Here is a 22458-nt window from a genome sequence, read left to right on the forward strand (position 1 = left end):
AGGGGATCTACTCCCTGGTGCTGGGATTGTTCTGTTACCACACTCCCCATCTCATGACCCTCTCCAGAGAGAAGCTACCTGCCAATGTCCTGCTCTGTTTTAGCCCTGATCCTGGTGCAGTGAAGGGGGCTCTGGGTTTGGGGTTAGGAGACCTACTTTGAGTCCCTGATCATGATTGCCTCAGAGAACTCACTGAGCCTTGATTTCTTCTCCTAAAATGGGGTCAGAACTAGAATTATGGAAACATCGCATCAGAAGGGACTTTGGTCCCACAGCAGACCACGGCTATGTTTGGTTTCTAGCTCTTCCATTAACTAGCACTGTGCCCCTAAGTTAATCTCTTGTGTCTCCATTTTTCCATCAATAAAAGAGGGTAATAATAGCACCCACCTATGGGGTTGTGTCAGGATGAAACAAATTTATTTATGTAAAGAATTTAGTGCAGTGGCACTAAATTTAGTAAACCCTCAACCTGGGATAGCCGTTACTATTACAATAATAATAACCTTGCCCAAAATGCTGCATGTACCTACACACAGTGTGAGGGGCTTCCCACTGAGACCACAGAACCCAGGCAAAGCAGAACCAAGGTGCATGCCAGCTCTCCACTATGGAACAGGCAAGCACTCACTATAGCTCAGGCTAGCCCTCCCCACCCTGCTCCTTGGCCATGCTTGGTAGGTCCTCCTTGGCCTTTAAAGAAGGCCCTTTCAGCGACCACCCATGAATTTCCCCAAGTGCAAGTGTGCTCGGACCTGCCCCAGCCCACCTCCACCTGTTGTCCTGGGCATCCTACCTCTCTCTGCTCACTGCAGATCTTACATAGCCACAGAGGCCGCTTCTGGCCAGGGGAGGCCTCAATTCCACATTTGGTGCAGACTTTCTACAAGAGAGAGGACATGGGAATGTAAGCACTTCAGCTAATTCCTCCTCAGCTTAGGGGCTGAGAAATCTAATCAAGGAGCCCTTTGGCATCTTCCAAGGGGATGGTGTTAGCTTTAGGCTGTCAGAGTACCCAACTCAGAGGGCACAGATCATCTGTAGCTGGCTTTGGGGCACAATGGATGTACCCATCCATGCATTCACCACGATATAAAGTCATCACTACTATCCCCATTACGTTCTGTTTGGATCACCAGGCAAACAACAGAATATGATGGGGCCTTGACTTAGCAGATTGTGTCAATACTTGGTAATGCAGCCAGGAAATGATATTATTCAACACAGAAAACACACTTTTGTATATAACTGCACAAAAACCTCACACCTGTGCCTGACAAGGTAAGAAGGTGATTGAGTGAGAAGCACCAGTGACAGCTTTATGCCCCGTTGCCCACAGAATGATTCCAGGAATCCTATTATGTAAATATTAGGCCCATTTCACAGGTGAGCAATCTGGGGTCAGAGTAGTTTGAAAATTTGCCCCAGTTCACATAGCAGGTAAATAATGCACTTAGGTATGACTCTAGAGCCATTATATTATTTTCTTTAGACAGACACACAAGTAACCAGAACCTAATTTCTGCAGTGTTTTTCCTTCTATGGTGTTGCCTAAGTTCCTAACCTCTGCATCATTTCCATCTTGCTTCTCTGAAACACATAGCAACAAGCGGGGGTGGGCAAGGTCAAATGAAATCCACAGGGAAGCAAAGGGAGACTTCGTGAGGCTGAGATGAGTTTCCAGCAAACCCAGGCAGAGGATGATTCAGTGACAGTGCGTCCTCCTCAGAGAGCTGTCCCACCGGCTAATCAATCTTCCTACCGCAGGGCAGCTGCCCGGTCTCTGCCAGGCTGGGGGGCTCTCTCCTGTCTCCCGCCACCCAGGGAAGTCCAGAGCTGTAGCTTGGCCTTTTCTGCAGGCTGCCAACTGAGCAAGAAGCACACTCTCCTCCGAGAGGAAAATGTCACCAACTTGGCTTCCCAGAACATGTCGTCACCCGGCTCAGGTGGCTGAGCCCAGCGCTGCAGGAGGTGGGACTCAGCTCTCAGCAGAAGGAAAGCTGTGATACATTTGTGGGGGGTAGACATTTTCTATCATTTGACACTCAGGTATGAGAAGTGTCACTTTTATTTCTCCAAATAAAATGGAATCTGCTTCAAGCTCTTGTCTGTCGGGGCTAGAAGAGACATCTACCCAGCTCTTGTGAAGGTCCTATGCTTGGGGTCTTGGGTGGTGTGGTTCCCCATCTGGGAAGGGGTCAGTGAGTGCTGTCTGGGCTGCTCACTGCTGTGCTTCTCTCCCTCCTGGGCTCCCACAGTCCCTCAGAGGGGGAAGAGGCCCAGCCACTTCTGTACCAGGCCTGGGCTTGGAAATCTGTGACAGGCTGGGGCTTGTGTCACCAGGGGCCAAAAGCCCTGGGCTGACCTCTCTGACCTAGTCTGGGGATTCCTCCTACCCCACCTGACAACTGTTCTACCACCTAGGACAGGGGCTCCCATAAGCCCATCAGGTGGGCCTCCAAAAAACCTAATGTGGACCTTTCTTGCTGGGGGGAAAGAGAGAGGTAGGAAGCACTGAAGCCAGTTGGCTGTTTTCCTTGCTAATTCCCACCATCCTGTATAAAATGGGACATGTGGGGATCCCTGGGTGGCTTAGCAGTTTGGCGCCTGCCTTCGGTCCAGGTTGTGATCCTGGAGTCCCAGGATCGAGTCTCACATCAGGCTCCCTGCATGGAGCCTGCTTCTCCTCTGTCTGTGTCTCTGCCTCTCTCTCTATCTATCATGAATAAATAAATAAAATCTTAAAAAAAAAAATAAAATGGGACATGTGTGAAAGTAAGTGTGGTCCTCCCAGAGAAGCAAGATTTTCCTACTGTTTAGAGGGTAGGATGACAGCTCGCCCTCCCAGCATGCTCTCCTCCTCCCAGTGAAATGAAGGTGCGAGGAATAACGAGAGAGTAGGGGACCAGTTGCTACCATTTATTGAGCAATGGCATGTGCCATGCACTGGGACCCTGATGACAAAGTATGAATGAGGGCGGGGATATCACCATCTCCATTATAAAGATGAGGAAACTGAGGCTCGGAAGTGTTCGCGATTGCCCAAGAACCCCAGCTTGCTGGGGGCAGTCAGGATTTAGGAGGCTCCCTTCTTCCAGATCTCTTCCACCATTTCTTCCAGGAAGAGTTGGATAACTCCCTCCCCTGCCCAGGTGCCCAGCTGATGCCCATGGCTCTCCAGGGAGCTGGTTCATGTCCCTGGGAGTGGGGCTGATGCCTCTCGAATAGGCAGAGAGGGCAACGCAGGATGACCCTGAGACAAGGCTTTGCTGGGGATGGGGGAGCAGCCACACTGCTTACCAGCTGCATGACACAGGTTCTAGGAGCCAACACCTGGACGTGAGGCTAGGAGGGTGGGTGGGCACATGCCCTCTATAAATATCTGGCTGAATGAACATCTGTGCTACCAGGGGCAATGCAAGAAACTAGAATAGAGTGCATAACAGCTGTATTGTCTTCTACCCACAGACCCATCCAGTCTGGGGACAGGAGTGGCATGGACCAGTGGCACTCGAGGCTGGGTTAAAGGCTGTTGTTGGTCAACTCCCAGTCTGGAGGGCAGGAAGAGGGATGGGATGCATGTCCCAAATGTCCCCCTGCCTCTTGTCCTGTGGAGTGCTGTGGGGGGTTCAGAGGTGGCACAGGTGGCACAACAGGACACATCTGCTCCAGCCCATGCACAAGCCTGTTTTCAGGTGACCAGCCATCGCTGGTTGAGCCACAGGTCTCGCTATTGCGTTGTTGTCTTCACATGCCTGCAGCATCTCTGGCTGGGGAATCCAAGCCAGCAAAAAGATATCATGCTCCATCCAGTTCAAATAATACACAATTGCTGCTCTATTAAATCTTGGATCAATATGTGAATAATGAGACCTTTCACCTTATGGGCTTGGTCTTTGTTCCTAGGTTCCAATAAAGAAAATTAGGCAGGTGGCATTTTAAAAAGCCAGGGACAGAGAGGGCAAGCCAGCCACAATATCGACTCGGTGGAAAGGGAACACCGCGCCATTATGTCGGGATGGTCTCCGGGCCTGAGGTGCTCACTGACTTCTCTGCCTGGGGAATTGAGCTTCCACTGAGCAGAATTGCCCTAGGGGGAGCTGGTACCAGCTTCCCGGGCGTGGCTGTCTCTTGCTTCCTGCAGCCTAGAACTGTGTCCAAGAGTGAAATAACACGAGTCTAGCTCCTGTGCCTGCCTCCAAGCAGAAGTGACAAAGTCTCAGGCCTGCAGCCTGCCCTTGTTCTCTCCTTGCCCTTACACCTTCCTCTTACAACTCTGTGTTCCAGCTCAGAGGGGTGGCTCAGGACACAGTCCACGGAACACAGGCTTTGGGGCAAGAAAGCACAGTCCACCATTTAGATGCAACCTTGGGATTGTTTCTAAGTTTCCCTGAGCCTCATTTCCTTGCTCATAAAATGGTGGTAATAGGCAGACTCCTGCCACTGTTGGAAGGATCAAGGGAGATGATTCATGAAAGTGCTTAGCACACTGCGTGGTAAAGAGCAGCAACAAGCACCGTTCTTTCCTGCACACCTGTTTCAGTGAAGGGTGCCAACACTCATCAGTCACACAAGCAAACCCAGAATCATCCTTGGTCCCCATGCTCCCTCCTTCCCACCAAACAACCCACTACTAAGAACTCTACATCTCACCTGACACTGTCACCTCCCCTCTACCGTGCCCCTACTCCACCCTGTGGTCACCTCCAGTGCCCGGCCTGCACTGCGGCCTCCCAGTAGATCTCCTCACCCCTATCTTGGCCAGCTTCCAGTTGGTTCCCGGCATAGCAGCAGGAGTGATCTTTTCAAGATGCAAATCTAATCATGTCATTTCTCCTGTCCCTGCCAGCTTAAAAGGCTCCAGAGTCTTCCCACTGTTTTCTGGATGAAGACCACCTGCTTTTACATGCTGTGCAACACCTGCTCAGGCTGGGCTTTCCTCATCTGCCTCAGTTTACATCCCTCTCCCCTGTTTTACTACCTTGCTCTCCACGTGCTGAGACCTAGCCTTGCTGGTTTGCCTTTAGTCCCTGGTCCTCACTTGCTGCCTCTGCCACAAGACCTTTGCATATGCTGCTCCCTCTGTCTGGGATATACTAGGCCATACTCTCTCATTGTTAACCTATGCATCCTTCAGACCTCAGCAAAAGCACCACTTCATCAAGGAAGTGTTCCCTGACTTCTTACCCCATTGGAGCTTCCATAACAGGCTCTTGCCTCTTTTCCTCCATTGTCACGGTCAAGATTTTTGCCCTCCACTGTCACTGCCTCTACTAGGCTGTCATATCCCCAACTGTGGAGGCCATGTCCATTTCTGTTCACTTTCCTGTTTCCATGACTGCCACAATGAATATCTGCGAAATGAATAAATGAACAAATAAATAGGAGATACTTTTAGTATTATAATTGAGGAGGCAAGACATAGTCCTTCCTAGAATGTGCCAATTTGTTGGGGAGATGAGACACCCAGAGGCAGGAAACAGTATACACCACAAGCCAGGGTGTGCACTCCTGTCCACACCAAGCGATGTTCACCAGCAGGGCAACAGGAGAGCCCATATGTAGGGCAGTGTCCAAGGTGGTAGGGATGCTGGCCAGGTGGGCCTCACTGTTAGGGTATATGGGGCATGAATCGAGGCAGCCCCAGTCACAGAAGAAATGACACTGGGGTCCTTTGTTAAGGATGGTGTGGTGGGAGGGATGTGTCCCCCACCCTTTGTTTGACTGCTTCTGCCTGCTGCCCCAGGGTACACCCTACAGGCCACCTGTGTGTGCAGACTCAGCCCAAGATCTCATTGGGTGCTCTCTTCAACATCCTCATAATCCTGGCCACTTCAGTTACCCCTCTACTCCCTGAAAATGCGCATTGCAATCCAACAGCATCACCTTCCCACACCACAGCCAAGAAGCAAAAGTACAAGGTCTATGAGTCACATGCACCAGAGCTCACGCACTTTACTCCCAGGCCAGGCTTTCTCATCCTCAGTGTGAGCCCCTGACCTGTTTCAGGGAGATCCCATGCTCTCTGGGGGTTCCCAACCTACTGCCAATTAGGAGAAGGGAGGGGGCGCAGCACCAGCACTGGGCAGGAATGACGCTGCAGGGCATGCAGACTCCAACACCTCCCAGGAACAGAGGTCTGAGAGCATTTAGCAAGTGGGAAACAGCCATACACCCCTCAACGGGTCCTGAGAGCTTCACAGCATTATCAGTTATCACACAGAAAGCCACACTTGTGATGCTCAGTCAAGCAAAAAGAGATGAAAATGTGCTCAAATGTTCCATGCAAGGAGACCAGAAGATGTCCGCTGTGCTGTAGAAATGAATATTGAAGATGGCTAATTTTAAGATATTTGATGCTTCAATTCAACAAACACTAGGGATGCCTGGGTGGCTCAGTGCTTGAGCGTCTGCCTTTAGCTTCAGGTCATGATCCTGGGTCCTGGGATCAAGTCCTGCATCCCCCCACCATAGGGAGTCTGCTTCTCCCTCTGCCCATGTCTCTGCATCTCCCTCTGTGTCTCTCATGAATAAATAAATAAAATCTTTACAAAAAATTCAGCACACACTTGATACTGGAAGTAAGGCTCTGTTCTAGGAAGGAAGGGGATGAACAAGGCATGACCCCTTGTCCACAATGACTCAGTGAGGTCCCACTGAACGGAGGAGTTTATGAACTGACAAAACTCATCGAGGAAAGGACTTTCCTAAGAGTTCCCATCATCTCAGGGTAATCTGGAGGAGAGATGCCATCGTGAGGACCAATGCTGCTGTGATACTCACGGAGTGGCCTTCCTATCCCCATGGAATGGGGGAAGAAACGGCCCCACCCGAATCACTGTAGCACCTGTATGAAGCCACGTGAAGACCAAGCCTGCAAGCATGCCCCTCAGATCACACAATGTGCTCCCAGGGCTAGAGATCAAATCCTCAACAACGAACAACCTGCTTTTGCTGGAGAAAGCTATGTAGCAATAAAAATGCTGACAATGGAAACCAAAAGAGTGAAAACAATCACAGTGAAGCTGTATTTGTACTGAAATGGAGCAATACTCACAATAAATTAAATTTAAAAGCATGTTATAAACAGCATGCATGGTGTGATTCTCCACCATATAAATATGTATAAGTGCCTGTATCTATTTAGAAATCAATACATGTACAGGAAAATATATGGAAGGATAGTGCCCCAAATGTAAATCACATTGTGCTAAGTCAAAATCTATTTTAAATGGTTAAGCAGAATTCCTATTTAAAAGAAGCCTATGCTAAATGCTTTGGGAAATCACTCGCCCCAAGTTCATTTTCTGGCTGGATCTGGATTTTTGTGGGTCAGGAAGGATTAAAGAAACTGAAAGCACATGCATGAATAGGCAGGAGACCGGGCTTTTTGGCTGACTATGGCTCAAATGTCAACAGTCAGCCTTGTCCCCCAGCCTCTCCCAGATGGTGTCACTGAGTCACTGACCAACCCCCCTCCCCATCACAGGCTCAGCACTGCTCAACCCTGGAGTCGTGAGGCAGGTTAGGAGGTGCTTCACCTGCCCCAGGGGCCAGGAATGCAGGGGCTGGGGATGGACTTGTGGCCACACATTCAGTATCTGGAACCCAGGTCCTGCTGTCAAAGGACCTCAGATAGCTGAGATACTGAGGTACATATTATAAATATTTATACACTTTACTGAGCACTTATGCTACACCAGACACCAAACTACAAGTGTTTTATGTAGAATCTTACTAATTTTTATAATAACCTAGAAGGTGGGCATTACTGTCCCTGTTTCATATATGAGGGATCTGAGGCTTGAGGGTTAGTAACTTGACAAAGGGGAGCTGGGATGTGAACCTCAAGCTATTTGGGCCCCAGGTAGCTGCTTAAGCAGATACTCACCCAAGCCTTCACCCCACCCTCGCCCCCACACAAGCAGAGCTGGCCCCTCTCCGGGGCTGCAGACTAGGTCAAGCCTAAAGTGGGAGAGGACACAGCCTGGCGCTGTGTCCTTCCCATTCAGTGGGACACAGCCTGGGGGCCAGTGGGGCTGAAGGCACACTGACTTTAGCTCTGACCACCTACAAACATGGAGTCACTGGGGCCCAAAGACATGCAGCCTTGACAATGCCAGCCTTCTGCTGCTCCTTCAGAGACAGAAGCCAGAAGACAACAGGAGAAGAATTTCGGAGGGAAGTCAACTCTCTCCGTGCTCCCCCCATATGCCCAGCCCAGGAAACACCTGCTCTCTCCAACCTGGCTGTGGGTGGCAGGTGCAGGGCCATGCAGGGCCAGGTCTCCCCTCTTCACCCAAGATTCCGGGAGGCTCCACAGTCAGCTTTGAGCAGGCCCACCTCCACCAGATGAGCCACCGACGCCTGCCCATCAGCCACCCCCAGGCCCCAGCCCCCAGCTGCCTCTCCCATTTGAAAGAAACCACGGCAGATTTCAGGAACACCTCACCCCAGCCAGTCAGCACTGAGCCCTGAGTGGACAGGGGGGTTCAAAAAAGCAACAGAATCATCTCTGGATTGTTAACATTCATAAGCGCATGATAAGAAGTTGTGCTTACATGCGGCTTTGGGTCATCTCTGGGCTCAAGCCCCATAGTGCATGTCTGACGGGGATATAGCTACTTTGGGTAAGATGAAGCTGCCAGGCTGTCAGGGGTGGGGGTATGGATGCTGCCCCACCTGCCCCCTCAACCCCACTAACTCTTTCAGGTTCTGCTTATCCTCAGCATCACCTTTCAGACCAGACCCCGTGTGTCCGACTTTTGCCTCTTTTCCAGACAAACATGGGAAACAATGTGTGTCTCAGAACTTGCCACTCCTCTGAGAATGGTCCTATCAGGTCCCTGAACACAACCCTCCTAAAACCTCCCGGGCCCGGTATGCACCTTGGGGCTCCCCTGTCCCTGAGCCAAGCGGCCAAGGGAGAAGAATATACGTGGTCGATGGAGTTCCACCAGCAAGCTCTCTATAAGCTCCGAACATGACCTGCCTCCTCCTGCTTGGCTCTAACAAGTCCTGGGACTAGAATCCTGAGCCCTCACTAGCTCCTTCCAACGCAGGGGAAGGACTCCTGGCTTTTGCACCCTGCTTGCCCGCCTGGACTCCTGGAACTGATGGTGGTGGAGGCCTGGCTGAGCACATTTTGTCCCCGACTCCTAGCTGCAGGTCCACTGGGCTCCACTGAATCTCTGAAGGCTGAGGCTCTGACCAACAGGCTCTCAGGACCTCCTGTCACACAGCGGCCAGTAGCTTTCCATCTCTGTGCCATCAGGATGGAGTGAGGCCCAGGTGGTGGAGGGAGCCGGCTTACATCCATCTTGCTCCCTGTTGGGTGGTTACTTAGAATTACAACTCATAATAATGATAATAGCCACCATTTATTGAGCACTTTATTCTGTGCCTGGCACCATGCTCAGCGCTTAACACACATTATCATTATTACATTCAATCTCGTCTACATTTGCAACAGCCCTGTGAGGGTGGTTTTATGATCTGAATGTTGTGGATGAGGGATTGAAGGCCCAGAGATGCTGGGTGACTTGGCCAAGTTCATGTTACAAGGAAGTGGCAGAGTCAGGGTGGGGACCTGGGTCCATAATAATAAAAGTAAGAGCTTATATAATACATACCGTGTGCTTGGCAGGGGATGAGTGCTTCATATGGATTATTCATTTAACAATGACAGGAATGGGGCAGACAGCTTAGGTAACTCATCTGGGGTCATACAAGGGTAGGAAGTGGAGAGTTGGGCTGGGATTCTGGTCCTGATCTTGTCTCCTGCCTGTGCCCTCTATGATGCCCCCTTCCACCTACACTCTTGTTAAGAAGGATGCTTATAGGGCCCAGGAAACCGAGTCACTGGGAGAAAACCAGTGGACAGAGTGATCCTATGAACAATGGTGGTCTGAAAATAAATAGGCCACTTTCTGAGACAGACACTGGCCATGCCAGGAATATGAATACACGGAATTAAAAGTCCCAGAGCCAGCTCTGGCCTCCCTCAGCCCAGCCATGCTTGCATAATCAATCTCTGCTTTCCAGAAGCCCTAGGCCCAGGCCTCTCACAGACAATTTCTCACTGGGAGGCACTCCTGCCACCTGGTAGAAATTTGGCTCGGGTTCTATTAAAGGAACCTGGCTCTCAGAACCACAGCTGAGGAAGAGACTGGATTTTTTTTTTTTTTTTAACCTCCTTACGTCTAGCATCTTGAAAATGCCCTGTCCCTTTCAGCATCCCCTGAAGTAATAGCTGCATGTAATCCTGGCTCCTCAGGGGCTGCCACAAAGCCATACCTTGGAGGCGGGATATTCGGTGTGGTCAGCACTGGCCATGCAAGGAGCCTTTGGCCAGGTATGCCCAACAGATCCTAGCTCAGAAACTCCATGCCTCCAGGGCATGTGACCAGTGTGGGCCTAACCTCCAAAGACCCTGATGTCACAACCCCCAGTTGGAAGGCTTGAAATCTTTATGGTAAGGTGAGTGTTCTGTTAAGCCTCCACCATCCCTTTCCTTAGAATTTGGTGGGCAGCGATCTTAGCTGCAGGCCAGAGATAATGCAGGTCAAGGGGGTTCAATAAACACTTCCCAAGGCCCTGCTACTGCCAGGTCCTGGGCCAGGCTACAAGCACAGTGAGGCTTCCGGCAGAGAGAAAAGAAAACACGCACACACCCCTGAGAATCTGGCCCCTCCTTAACTCTTCAGCCCCTCCAAGCCCACCCCCTGCCCCACTGTCTGCTTCCAACACTCTAGGGACTTACGTGCTTATTCTTGCTTCATGCCTAGCAAACTTCTGTGTATCCTTCAGGCACAATGCAAGTATCTCCTCCTCCAAGGCTCCTTCCTTGATTTACCTCCCAGCAAAGCACTAGTTAACTCCTTCCTGTGCGTTTCCATAATGAATAGACATTTCTAGAGTGCTGACTGTATCATACTGAAATTGCCTCTCCCATGACTGTGCCCCCTGAGATAACGACTCCTTGGAGAAAAAGGACATGGTTTGCATCCAAATGCTCAACTTTAGCAGGTAGCTAGCATGACGTTGGCTAGGAAAATATGGAGGGGGCTCAGGACAAGCACAGGCTGCTGCATAGCTGGGATTCCATGGCTTTTAAGGAGAGAGGGACAGAGTAGATCTCCGTTTCAGAAAAAGTGCCTTCGCTGAGAGTGATTCAGTCACTTTCCCAGTTGATCTGTCTTCCACATTCTTGGCAAAGATGCTTTTTCTGGAACATTCCCAGATGCCTATGGAATTCCAACTCCTGGCTGGGTAAGGGAGGTAAGGCAAAGGAAGGACTCCAGGTCATTCTGAGGCTGCTAGCATGAAAAACAGGATGCATATGGTGGTGGAGTTAATGGGGCAGGGTGAGAGTCAGCCTGGATAATTGGCTTTGGACATGCTATTTGCAGTGTGTGTGGACTCCCTTGGAAGAGCTGCCTGGTGGTAGCAGATACACAGGACCAGGGCTGGGGAGAGAGGGCTGAGCCTGGGTACTTAAGGGCGGTGGAGAGGCCTTGGACATCAGTGAATTTTCTATAGTGATCTGTGTGCTGTCTACTGTCAATTTCACCAGCTCTAGAAGGGGCTTCAGGAGGGCGTGCCTCATTCTCTGACGGGGCTCTAGAACTTGGACGGTGCTGTTGGTGCTCAACAAATTGTTTAGTCTGAAGGGGACTTGAACACTTGGGCTCTTACGGATAGGAGCTGATGGATAGGGACAGCACAGAAGGGGTAGGGGCTGCCACGGGGACCAGCACCTGGGGAGAGGCAGATGGGGACCCAGAGCACATCCATGGGGCCCGAAGCTGGACACGACTGCCAGTCGTTCAATAAACTCAAGTTGCTTTGGCCAAAAAGACCAGATTGGGAGATAGGAGAGGGTTGGGGAGACAAGGGATGGCCAATCAGGGTCCGACAGAAGCCAAGCCAGCAGCAGCTGCTCCCTGGTGAAAGTCAGGAGACCCCAGCCGTCCCCCAGCCCTGCCCCCACCAACTCAGCATAAGACATTCTGGCCTCTCGGGAGCCCCCACCTTCCATCTGGGGGTTAGGACTGCCTTCTCTGACTTTGCAGGATTATCGTAGCTCTCCAAAGGTCAGTTTAAGTGAAAATACCCTTTCCCTCCAGTGCCTGGGACACAGTAAACATCCTTGAAGCCAAAATAATACCTGTTGTTGGAACCAATTTTTTTTTTTTTTACTTGAAAAAATACAGCAGGCTAGACAAACACCCCAGGGCTTCAAAACATTCCAGGAGCAGCAGCACTAATAATTGAGAAGGGGCCCTGATGGGGTGCAGGAACAGAGCACCAAGGGGAGTGGAGCCAGGCCCAATCCTCAGGCCTCAGAACTCCCAGCACAGGGGGTTTGTCTCTGTTGCTCAAGTCAGCAGTTTGTGCCCAGGGAACAAACTGAGGCCCTGGATACCATACGGGGATGGTTAGACTTTATTCTGTAGGCAGTAGGGAGCCATCAATCCCACCTAAGCAAGATGACAGAGCAAAGAAGCAGAGGAAAGCAAATGTATTATTTTATTATACTCTACTATTTCCAGCAAATAATAGAGTCTCATTTGCTGGAAAGCAAATGAGACTCTACTATAAGCAGGCAGGAACTGGGCGGGGAGGCCCCACTGGGGCAACCCCACTCCTGGCCATGTCTGGAAACTCCCAGAGGGGTCTCAGGAACTCCTCTTGGCCTCCTCAGCTTCTCCATCTGTCACCTGGGAGAGTCATCCCTCCCACGAAAGGTGGGGTGATAAGGGTGAGGAATGGGCTTGGAATGGAAGTTACGAAGCCCCCAAGCTGTCTCTGAGAAAGCCCTGGTTCTTTCTTGGTTTGGAAGCTGGGCCTACTGGGAGCCACAAGAGGAGAGTCAGCTCCCCCCAGCCCCCAGACTCCCCTCAGCAGGAGAGGTGCCCTGTGCTCCCCCCATGGGGAAATGGAGAACTGGCTAAATCCACCTCCAGTTAAGGTCAGTGAACAGCAAACAGCCGGGAGGGAAATGTTGTGAAAGGAAAAACAGAGGCCGTTTGAGAGCAATGAAGAATCGCAGGCCCTCCAAAGCGTGGCGGCTTGCAGGGCACAGCCGGAGAGGCGAGGGCCACACCACCAACTGGAAATGTCATTATCTGCTATTTACCACAACAGAGGACAAGAGGCTGCACAAAATTACTGTTCTTGGTAACAGCCACTAAACCGATTTGCCAACACTGCTTCCTGCTGTCGACGTGCTCTCAAAGCTACGCTGACCAGACCTGAGGAAAAGAGCCACTGAGCTCAGGTGGCAAGGGGCTCAAGGGGGTGCTGGACAGGTGTCCTCAGGGAAGAGGCCTGACCAGGGTCCCCAATACCCCCCAAGCCTGCAGAAGCGTTTGCCTGCTCAGTGAGGATCTGTCCTCACAGTGACTCTGGTCCCTAACAACTCCCTGCAGATCTCCCCCGCACGTCTTGCCACCCAGATACCTCAGGGGTGTGATGAACTAGGCTAAGGCCCCAGGATCACTCTGTGATGAGTCTGCTTCGAGGGGGCAGTGTTAGGATTGAGGGCTGCAGCATTCTGTGATACTCGGCTCTAGGGGTTATGCAGTCAACACCTTTGGTACCCCATGGGCAAGCTGGCACTAGAGACCATCTTCCTTTGGTGGGGGGGCGGCGGTGGCGGTGGTGGTCTCCTGTATGTCTTTATTTTATTTTATTTTATTTTATTTTATTTTATTTTATTTTATTTTATTTTATTTTATTTTATTTTATTTTTTTAAAGATTTATTCATTTATTTATGATAGACATAGAGAGAGGTAGAGACACAGGCAGAGGGAGAAGCAGGCTCCATGCCGGAAGCCCGATGTGGGACTCGATCCCGGGACTCCAGGATCACACCCTGGGCTGAAGGCAGGCGCTAAACCACTGAGCCACCCAGGGATACCCTCCTGTATGTCTTTAGCTCTCTCTACTTCCCACAGGGTATGTGGGCAAAGTTTTGAACCAAGCAGTGAGAGTAGTTCTCACTTAGCTTATCTCTCCATCTAGAAAATGGGTATAATCATTGCCTTTTGCCTACCCTACCTCTGAGGGGGGATGTGAGGGCCACATGGCATCAGAGAAACATCGGAGGCAGAGCAGCTCCCAGAAGCACATGCCAACCCCCACACTGGCTTCCTCCTACTGAGAGGACACAGATGCAATCACAGCCTGAGCCAAAGCAGACTAGGAAATAAACTGATGATGGCTTTAAAAAAACAAGCCCAACTGTGTTCTGGAGGCTCGAAAAATGAGGTTTAGCTCTCAGCTGTTGCTCCCTGATCTGCAAGGCGGGCACTGGCCCCTGGGGAGCAGGTCTGGGGCAGGAATGATGCTGGCTGACGCAGCCTAAGCTTCACAGGAGGAAGGTGCTGGAAGGGCCCGAGAGACATGCTCACCTGGACCCTACTACCTTCTACAGGGGGAGGACCAAGGCCTGGGAGTGGGGGATGGTAGGGATTCTGACTCAGAATCACCTGGGGCCATCAGAACAGAGTTGCGGGGATCCCTGGGTGGCGCAGCGGTTTGGCGCCTGCCTTTGGCCCAGGGCACGATCCTGGAGACCCGGGATCGAATCCCACGTCGGGCTCCCGGTGCATGGAGCCTGCTTCTCCCTCTGCCTGTGTCTCTGCCTCTCTCTCTCTCTGTGACTATCATAAATAAATAAATAATACCTTTAAAAAAAAAAAAAAAGATTAAAAAAAAAAAAAAGAACAGAGTTGCATCTGTAGCCGGCTCTCCTGATTATGGGTCCCCTTGCCACAGGTGTGGGTACCACTGACACAGATGTGGCGTCTGTCACCTACAGGGCCAGGCACCACTGCTCCCACCACACCCACTGGCTGTGTCCACCATCGGATTCCCTTCTGAGAAAGAACCTGACCCATGCCCCAACTGGATTTCAGGCATGGGGGGCTGGGGTTTGTGTGTGGGAAAGGCCTATGCAGAGGAAAGCAGCAGAGCTGAGCTGCAGGGTGGGCTGTGGCCCTGGGAGAGGAGAAGAGTCCACACCTAATGGGGATGGGGGACAGAGGATGGCCCAGCATCCCACCTGTGTCCTGACCTCCAAAGGGTATGCAAGCAGCCTGAAGAGAAGGGCCTCAGGGAAGTGTGAAAGATCCCCTTCATCATAGAGCTCCCACAGAAGGAAGTAGATTCCATGTACAGACCTGAAGGGGAGGGATCTTTGATGTTAATAAGTGGGGGGGAAAAAGGAAACTACAGTATAAAGAGTATATTATGGCCCCATTTAAGTGCATGTGGGTGGCTATTGGGTCACTGTGTCCACTTGTATGCATGCGCAGAGAGAAGGGTGCAGAAGGACAAACGCTCAGGCTGTGAAGGATGGGTGTGTGGAGTTGAATTTTATATACTCTGTATTTGACTTTTAGAATGGTTGTGCAGGTACCATGTGCTGGGCATTGTTTCTAAGAGCTTACCATACATGTCACTCATTCCGACCCTCCTACCACCTCGTGAGGTAGCTGCTATCAGGAGTTTTCATGTCCAGGTCAGGAAACTAAGGTAGAGAGGGGAGGCAATGTGCCCAAGGGAGGAGGAGAACCCAGGCAGCCGGAAGTCAGGGCTCTCAACCTCTATGAGATGCTGAAAAGTACTTTTTAAAATTCCAAGGGGAAAAAAATAATAATAAAAATTAAAAAATAAATAAATAAAATTCCAAGGGGAGGGGTGCCCGGTTAGCTCAGTTGGTGAAGTGTCTGCCTTCAGCTCAGGTCATGAGCCCAAAGTCCTGGGATCATGTCCTGCAAGGGGCTCGCTGCTCAGCGGGCAGTCCACTTCTCCCTCTGCCTCTCCCCACTGCTTGTGTATGTGCTCTCTCACTCTCAAATAAAATCATAAAAAAGTAAAACTCCAGGAAAACAGAACTAATACAAATAAGGGAAGGTTATCTTACTAAATCCTTTTACTCTGGAGCCCCAGCAAAAACCCTGGCCACCCACAACACATAGCAAGGAGGGGAAGGAAGTTACACACCCCTTCTCACTTCTCAGAGGCCTGGCGCCCTGGGCAGGGGCTAACAGGTTGGCACAGTTTTTTGGTAAATGGCCAGAAGATAAATATTTTAGGCTGTCATAACTACTCAATGGTGCCACTGTCAAGCCAAAGTAGCCATATGTACATGAATGGGCAGAGTTTGTTCCAACAGAACTTTATGGATGTTGAAACTTAAATTTCATGTAACATTTGTGTGTCACAAGATATTCTTTTGATTCCCTCCCCCCCCAAACCATTTACAAAGGTAAAAACTATTCTAGTTCAAAGATGGTACAAAAATAGTTATTGACCCCAGCTCTTGGTCCCTGGTGCGGGAGAGGAACAGGGCATAGGCAGGGTCCCCAGGATGCTTGGTATAGGCTCCAGAGTGCACAGCCTGTAGGGGACAGGAGTTGTGAATTCTGGAAACACGTTCAGAGCTGGAAGTGCAGACGCTGGCAGAGTCAGGGCACGGTCAAGAACCCTGAGCTCTTGGTTCTGCTGAAGGGGCTCCACAAGGGCCAATCAGGAGGATGGGTGGTGCATATCTCATGGCTGGGGAGAAACCCCCCAGGCCTAGCTCTCTGCAATGTCCTCTGCCCCCCAACACCCTACCAGGCAGCTTCTCTGACATTTATATGGATCAGTACTTCTCAGTGTGACTCCTTTACACCTGGGTGATCTGACTATACCTAGCAGGTACCCAGCCTGGTTCACCTGCTGTACAGAGAGGCCCCAACACTTCAAAAGTATGACACCCACGTGGTGACAAGAAGTCACAGAAATATCTCCAGGTAGGTCATTTAGGCAAGTTCAAAGGAAGAAGACAGCTGCCCCCTACCTTTCCACCATGCTGCATGTGGTGGGAGTCTTCTATTCAACCCAGACCTTTACTTTCTCCCATGTCACTTCGGTCACATCTGCCCCCCCGCCCGTGGCCCTGACATCCCAACGTCTGGGCTGCTCATCTCCCTCCAGGGTCCCTCTTTAAATCTCGTGGCCTGGGATCTTGCCCACAGACCACACGGTTCACATGACTTCCCCCAAGGATCTCAGTCCCATCCGCACCCACATGCCCCAAACAGTCCCACCAGCCCCTCCCCATGCCTGCCCCTGCCCAGCCCAGCCCAGCAGGCCAGGCCCTGAGCACAAGCATAGCACAGAGGTCAAGGCTGCCAGACCTGGCCACTGACCCTCGTGTGGCCAGATGAGGGATTAACTCCCACACACCTGTTTCTTCACCTGCAAAGTAGGGATCATGACCTCCCAGGGTGGCTGGTAATTCAGTGGGCTCTCAATCCCTGACAGCTTTCGTTATTTATAACTCATAACTGTCTTTTGAGTCTCCATCCTGGTTCCTCTCTGAATTCAGACCCTCATTATTGCTACTTGGATAATTCAGCATCCAACAGGCTCTCCAACCCACTAAGCATACCCTCCTCCAAATGTGCCTCTGGATGGAACCTCTGCAAAGACCCACCTGTTTGTCATCCCTGTTTAACACTCTTTGATGGCTTTGCTGCCTACAGGATCCTCAGCAGCCCCGCCCCCTTCCTTCCCTCCTCCAGCCTGCCTCTTACCCCTCCCTCCCCTGCTGACTCTCCCACACCCTCAACCACCAGCAACCAGTGCCAGCACTTCCACTCACCCTGCTTCTACACAGCTATGTCTCCTGAAATGCCCTCCTCTGGCGCCTTGGTGCCCACCCTCCTGGGCCTGGCCCTGCTGAGAACCAGCTATACTCTGCAGCCCTCCCACTTCCATCACTCCACATCCACACCTCTGAGCCACACAGTTCTCACATCACACTGCACTGTCCAGTCACCAGGGGGTGGGGCTTGGCACGAAGGTGATCTAAGTGGGAGGGTCTCCAAAGGGCTGCCGGAAGTGACCCAATAGCCACAACTCTGCCCTCTCTCCCTGGGAAGCTGTAGGGCTTGACCTCTGGAGGTTGCATGGTTCCCAGAGGCCACCCTTGCTTGGCAGCTCCTCTGGGGCCTTTGTTCTGATGACCCTGAGTTGAAGGGTAGTGGCCTGACAGGGTGAACAGAATGGGCTTGGAACTGCATACAATAGCAAAAAGGAAGCCAGGGTCGGGGAAGGGGAGCCACGCCACAGGCACCACATGGGCACCAGAGCAGCAACAGAGATGTGTGCTCGGATGGAGATATTCTGTCCCTTAGACTCCGGAGCAAGGCAGATGTTCCAAGATGCTGTGTGGTGTCTGGTCCAATCCTCCGATCTTGGCAAGAGCAGCCAAGTCAATTCCTGCCAAGTAGCCTGGGCAATGCACAAGCAGCAAGAGCAGGCCTGCAGGGCAGGCGAATTAAGTGATTTTTCCCAGGAATTAAGGAAACATGAGTAAGCCGAATGAAAAAATCCATCTTGGTAATGAGGCACCAATGCACGTCTTCTACATCTGAATTAGGTCATGGAGGAGTAAGGACAAGGTGAGGAGATGAGGCTGCCTCCCCCATGGGCCAGAGCAGAGCCACTGGAGGGAGGCTAAGAAGGGGGACAGGGCGTCCCGAGTGACCTACAGCTGTCTCATCCAAGGGGCAGGTTGTGCGGGGAAAACCATTCCCTCCTAGCCTTCCTGCACCCTGGTGGCACTGTGAAAATGGGGCGGCCGCCACAGAGACCAGGAGGACAGCTCCTCAGAAATTAGACACAGAATTACCACATGATCCAGCAATTCCACTTCTGGAAAGGATGGAAAGCAGAGCCCTGAAGAGAGATTTGCACAACTCATTTTCATCGAGGCACTATTCACAACAGCTAAAATGTGGAAACAACCCATGTTTCCATCAACTGATTCATGAATCAACAGAGTGTGTTACATACACCCAGTGGAATATTATTTGGCCTTAAAAAGGCAGGAAATTCTGACACCAGCTACCACGTGGACGGACCTTGAGGACATCATGCTAAGTGAAAGAAGCCAGTCACAAAAGGACAAACACTGTATGATTCTGTTTACATGAGCACCTGAAGAAGTCAGACTCCTAGAGATGGAAAGGAGGGTGGCAGGTGCCAGGGACTGGGTGGGTGGGAATGGAAGTTAGTGTTAATGGATGCAGAGTTTCCATTTTGCAAGATAAGAAAGTTCTGGAGATGGTAGGACAGCAGTGTGAATGTACTTAATGCCCCTAGACTATATACTTAAAAACGGTTAAAATCGTAAATTTTTTGTTATGTACGTTTTACCTACAAATTAAACAACATTTGAAAAAATTACCTCTTGTCTTGAGGGACTCAAGTCAATCCAAGGAGCAGGGTGGGGCAGCCCCACTCTGTAGGCCAAGCGAGGGGCAGACTACAGAGATTTGAGGGGTCATTCGTGGGGCCCTCTCCCTCCCCAGGCTCCCTGGCCTTCTTCCTTCTGCTTCTCACTTGTGCCTCACTCTCCCCCCCACCAGCACCTCGTCCACACACTCCTTGGCCTGGGACACTTTCTTCGGATCCAATGTAAGTGTCTTGTCACTGTCTCAGCTCGAATGTCATCTCATAGAGACCCATGCTGTGCATCCAAAATAAAATAGCTCCTTCCTCCTCTCGTCCAACTGGCAGTTGCTGTGCCTCCCTCTGCTCTTCATGTTTTGCCCACCGCTTTCTGAAATTATTGTATTTAGCTATTCTTGTCCATCTTGCCTTTCTAGGCCATATACTCTACAGAGGTGAGGTAGGGCCACAGCGCACAGCCAGGATGCTCAGAACCAGCCTGCGTGATTTCAAATCCTCACTCCATAACTAACTTGCTGAATGACGTTGGGCAAGGTTTAACCACTCAGTGCCTCAGTTTCCCCACCTGTAAAAGGATGATGCTAACAGTGCTGCCCCCATAGGGTTGTTAGGAGGACTGAGTAAGTGAATGTGTGAAAAGCCCTTAGACCAGTATCTGGTATGACATGAGAGAAGTACTGATTGTCAGGGTTATGAGCATTGCTTATGAGCACAGGGCTGCCTCCTGCCTTGTTCATCACAGGTACCTCCATGGCCTGCATATTGTCAGTACACAATTAACACCACAGAATGAATGAAGGACAGAATTCTGGAGAGAGACAGCCCTTCATGAAAGTCAATTTCATTTGCAAGGACAGGCCTAGGGAGCTGAGCTGGCTCCAAAGGGCTGCTCCCTTCTCTTGCCCACATAGGCCCTTGGCCCCTCGAGGTAGGTTCCATCCCGCTGCAGGTATTTAGCTTTTGCATTGGGTACATCCTGAGAACATTCAGGCTGCTTCTGAAGGGCTTGGAGGGTGGCTAGAAAGCTGTTTCCCCCAGTGGTGGTGAGGGCAGCCAGCTAACCACACTGCTGGCACTAGGCAGAGTACAGGTGGGAGGGTGGTCCCCTGACAGGGCCATCTGGGTGTGTGTGGGGTCCCCAAATGCATCTTCCATGCTGACACAGGCACTCACTCTTCGACTTTAATGTGACTTCCCCTGCATTCTTTATTGATTGGTCTATCTTTCCTCCAAAAATATTTATCATTTTACCTTTCACATGTAAATCTGAAATCAATTGCAGGTTGACTTTTGTGACTAGTGTGAGGTAAAAGTCAAGATACATTTTCTTCCACATGAATATCCAGATAGCTTTGCCTTATTTATTCAAAAGACCATTCTCTGCATATCAGTGGCTCCCTTGTACTAAATTGTACTTATTTTCTCTCATTTCTGTCTCAGATGTATGGAAATACTGATTTTCTTACACCTGTATTGAACTTGTATACAACAACCCTGTTAATGAATTCACCTACTAATTGTACACATTTGTATTTAGATTCTGTCAGACTTTCTAGTTACATAACGATGTTATTCACAGATAATGACAGCTTTAGCTATGCTTCTCCAACCTGTATACCATACATTTCCTTCCTTGCCTGATTGCCCTGGCCTGGCTGCTGGTTCTATGTGGATAGAAGCAGTGATAAAGATCCATAAAACTTGTCTTATTCGTGATTTTAGAGAAAAATTCTCCATATTTAACCCATGAATATACTTCTCCTGCATTCTTTTGAAAGACAGCCCTGCTTCTCCAAGGAAGGGAAATGCTGTGACTGCTCTGGCCTGAGGGTGTGGAGACATAGCATGGCCCAGCGAACACCCCTGGGGGACCCAGCTCCCCACCACCTGGCGGGGGGGTGGGGAACCCAAGTAGGCCACGTGACCTCAGATGAACCACTGCTCTCCATCTGTGTGGCTGGGGAACAGTGTCACCACTCATGCTCTCCCTACAGCTTTGTCCTGAAGATCAAAAAGGATGAGTTTTGTGAAAGAGCTTTAAAAACCCTAGAGGACATCACAAGGACTGAAAGACCACAGCCTCGGTGTCTACTGTTTGCAAGGGCAAGGACAGCCTGAAGGAGGGTGGGGGGACCCTGAGCTGGTGGTGGGTGTGTGGTGCAGGGGTGAGGGTGGGGAAGTGTGGGGGAGGACAAGGGGAGTGGGAAGAGCAGAGGGATTTTAACACTGTCCTTAGCTGTGTCTGGGTCTGGGACCTTACAGCAGAGGTTTTCAAACCAAAGACAATCGGCTTCTCCTGGAGTGTTTGTTAAGCACAGATCAATATCCCCACCCCCAGAGCTTCTGTTCAGTAGGTACCAGGGACTGAAGGTACCCCCTCAAAACTCATGTGTTACAGTTCTTTTTTTTTTTTTTTTTAAGATTTATGTATTTATTTATTCATGAGAGACACACAGAGAGAGAGAGAGGCAGACACAGGTAGAGGGAGAAGCAGGCTCCATGCAGGGAGCCCGACGTGGGACTCGATCCCGGGTCTCCAGGATCACACACCCTGGGCTAAAGGTGGCGCTATACCGCTGAGCTACTGGGGCTGCCCATCATGTGTTACAGTTCTACCCCCCACTGGGATGGTGTTTGGAGGGGAGACGTTGGGAGGCGACTAAGGTGAGATGAGGTCATGGAGGTGGGCCCTCTAGATGAGATTAGCAGCCCCAGGTTCCTGGAGGCTCCCCTGGCTGTGGGTCTGGGCTGACTTTTGCAGGACATACCACCTCAGAGCCTTGGTGGGGGGCAGGAATCAAGGAATCTGGTTCAGCCATGGTCCCTTCCCTCCATGCTTCCCTAGACCAGGCTAGATCCCTGACAACCCAATGAACTGGACTTCCTCTAAGGGCTTTGACCCAAATATAAAGAGTCCCTTTTCCCCAGGGACTCAGCATACATTATAGAGCCCACAGCTTCATGGGCAGGCCCCTCTGTGCCCAAACCATGGAACACATTTTGGCTAAGACCAGAAAAAATGCAATTGCTTCCCCTGCATAGTGACAGTGCCATCTGGGGCTCAGGCTGGTTCTCCTGCAGCCTTGTCTGGCTCCCCATGGTTGGTGGAAACACTCTCAATCAAACCAAAGGCTGGCTGACTCAGCTTCTAAGCAATCAGAAGCACCAGGCCTCTCTAATTAACCAGCCAGCCCCTTTCC

The 22458-nt window shown here is 50.8% G+C and overlaps 1 protein-coding gene across 1 annotated transcript in view; it reads right to left on the reverse strand.

Annotated features, from left to right (window-relative positions):
• RPH3AL (rabphilin 3A like (without C2 domains)) overlaps positions 1-22458 on the reverse strand; it is a 101867-nt gene that overhangs the window by 52497 nt on the left and 26912 nt on the right. The window contains 1 exon segment of the mRNA XM_077851829.1: positions 797-883. Coding sequence (XP_077707955.1) covers positions 797-883 — 87 coding nt within the window.

The sequence above is a fragment of the Canis aureus genome, chromosome 16 (genome assembly GCF_053574225.1).
Source record: "Canis aureus isolate CA01 chromosome 16, VMU_Caureus_v.1.0, whole genome shotgun sequence".
NCBI lineage: Eukaryota > Metazoa > Chordata > Mammalia > Carnivora > Canidae > Canis > Canis aureus.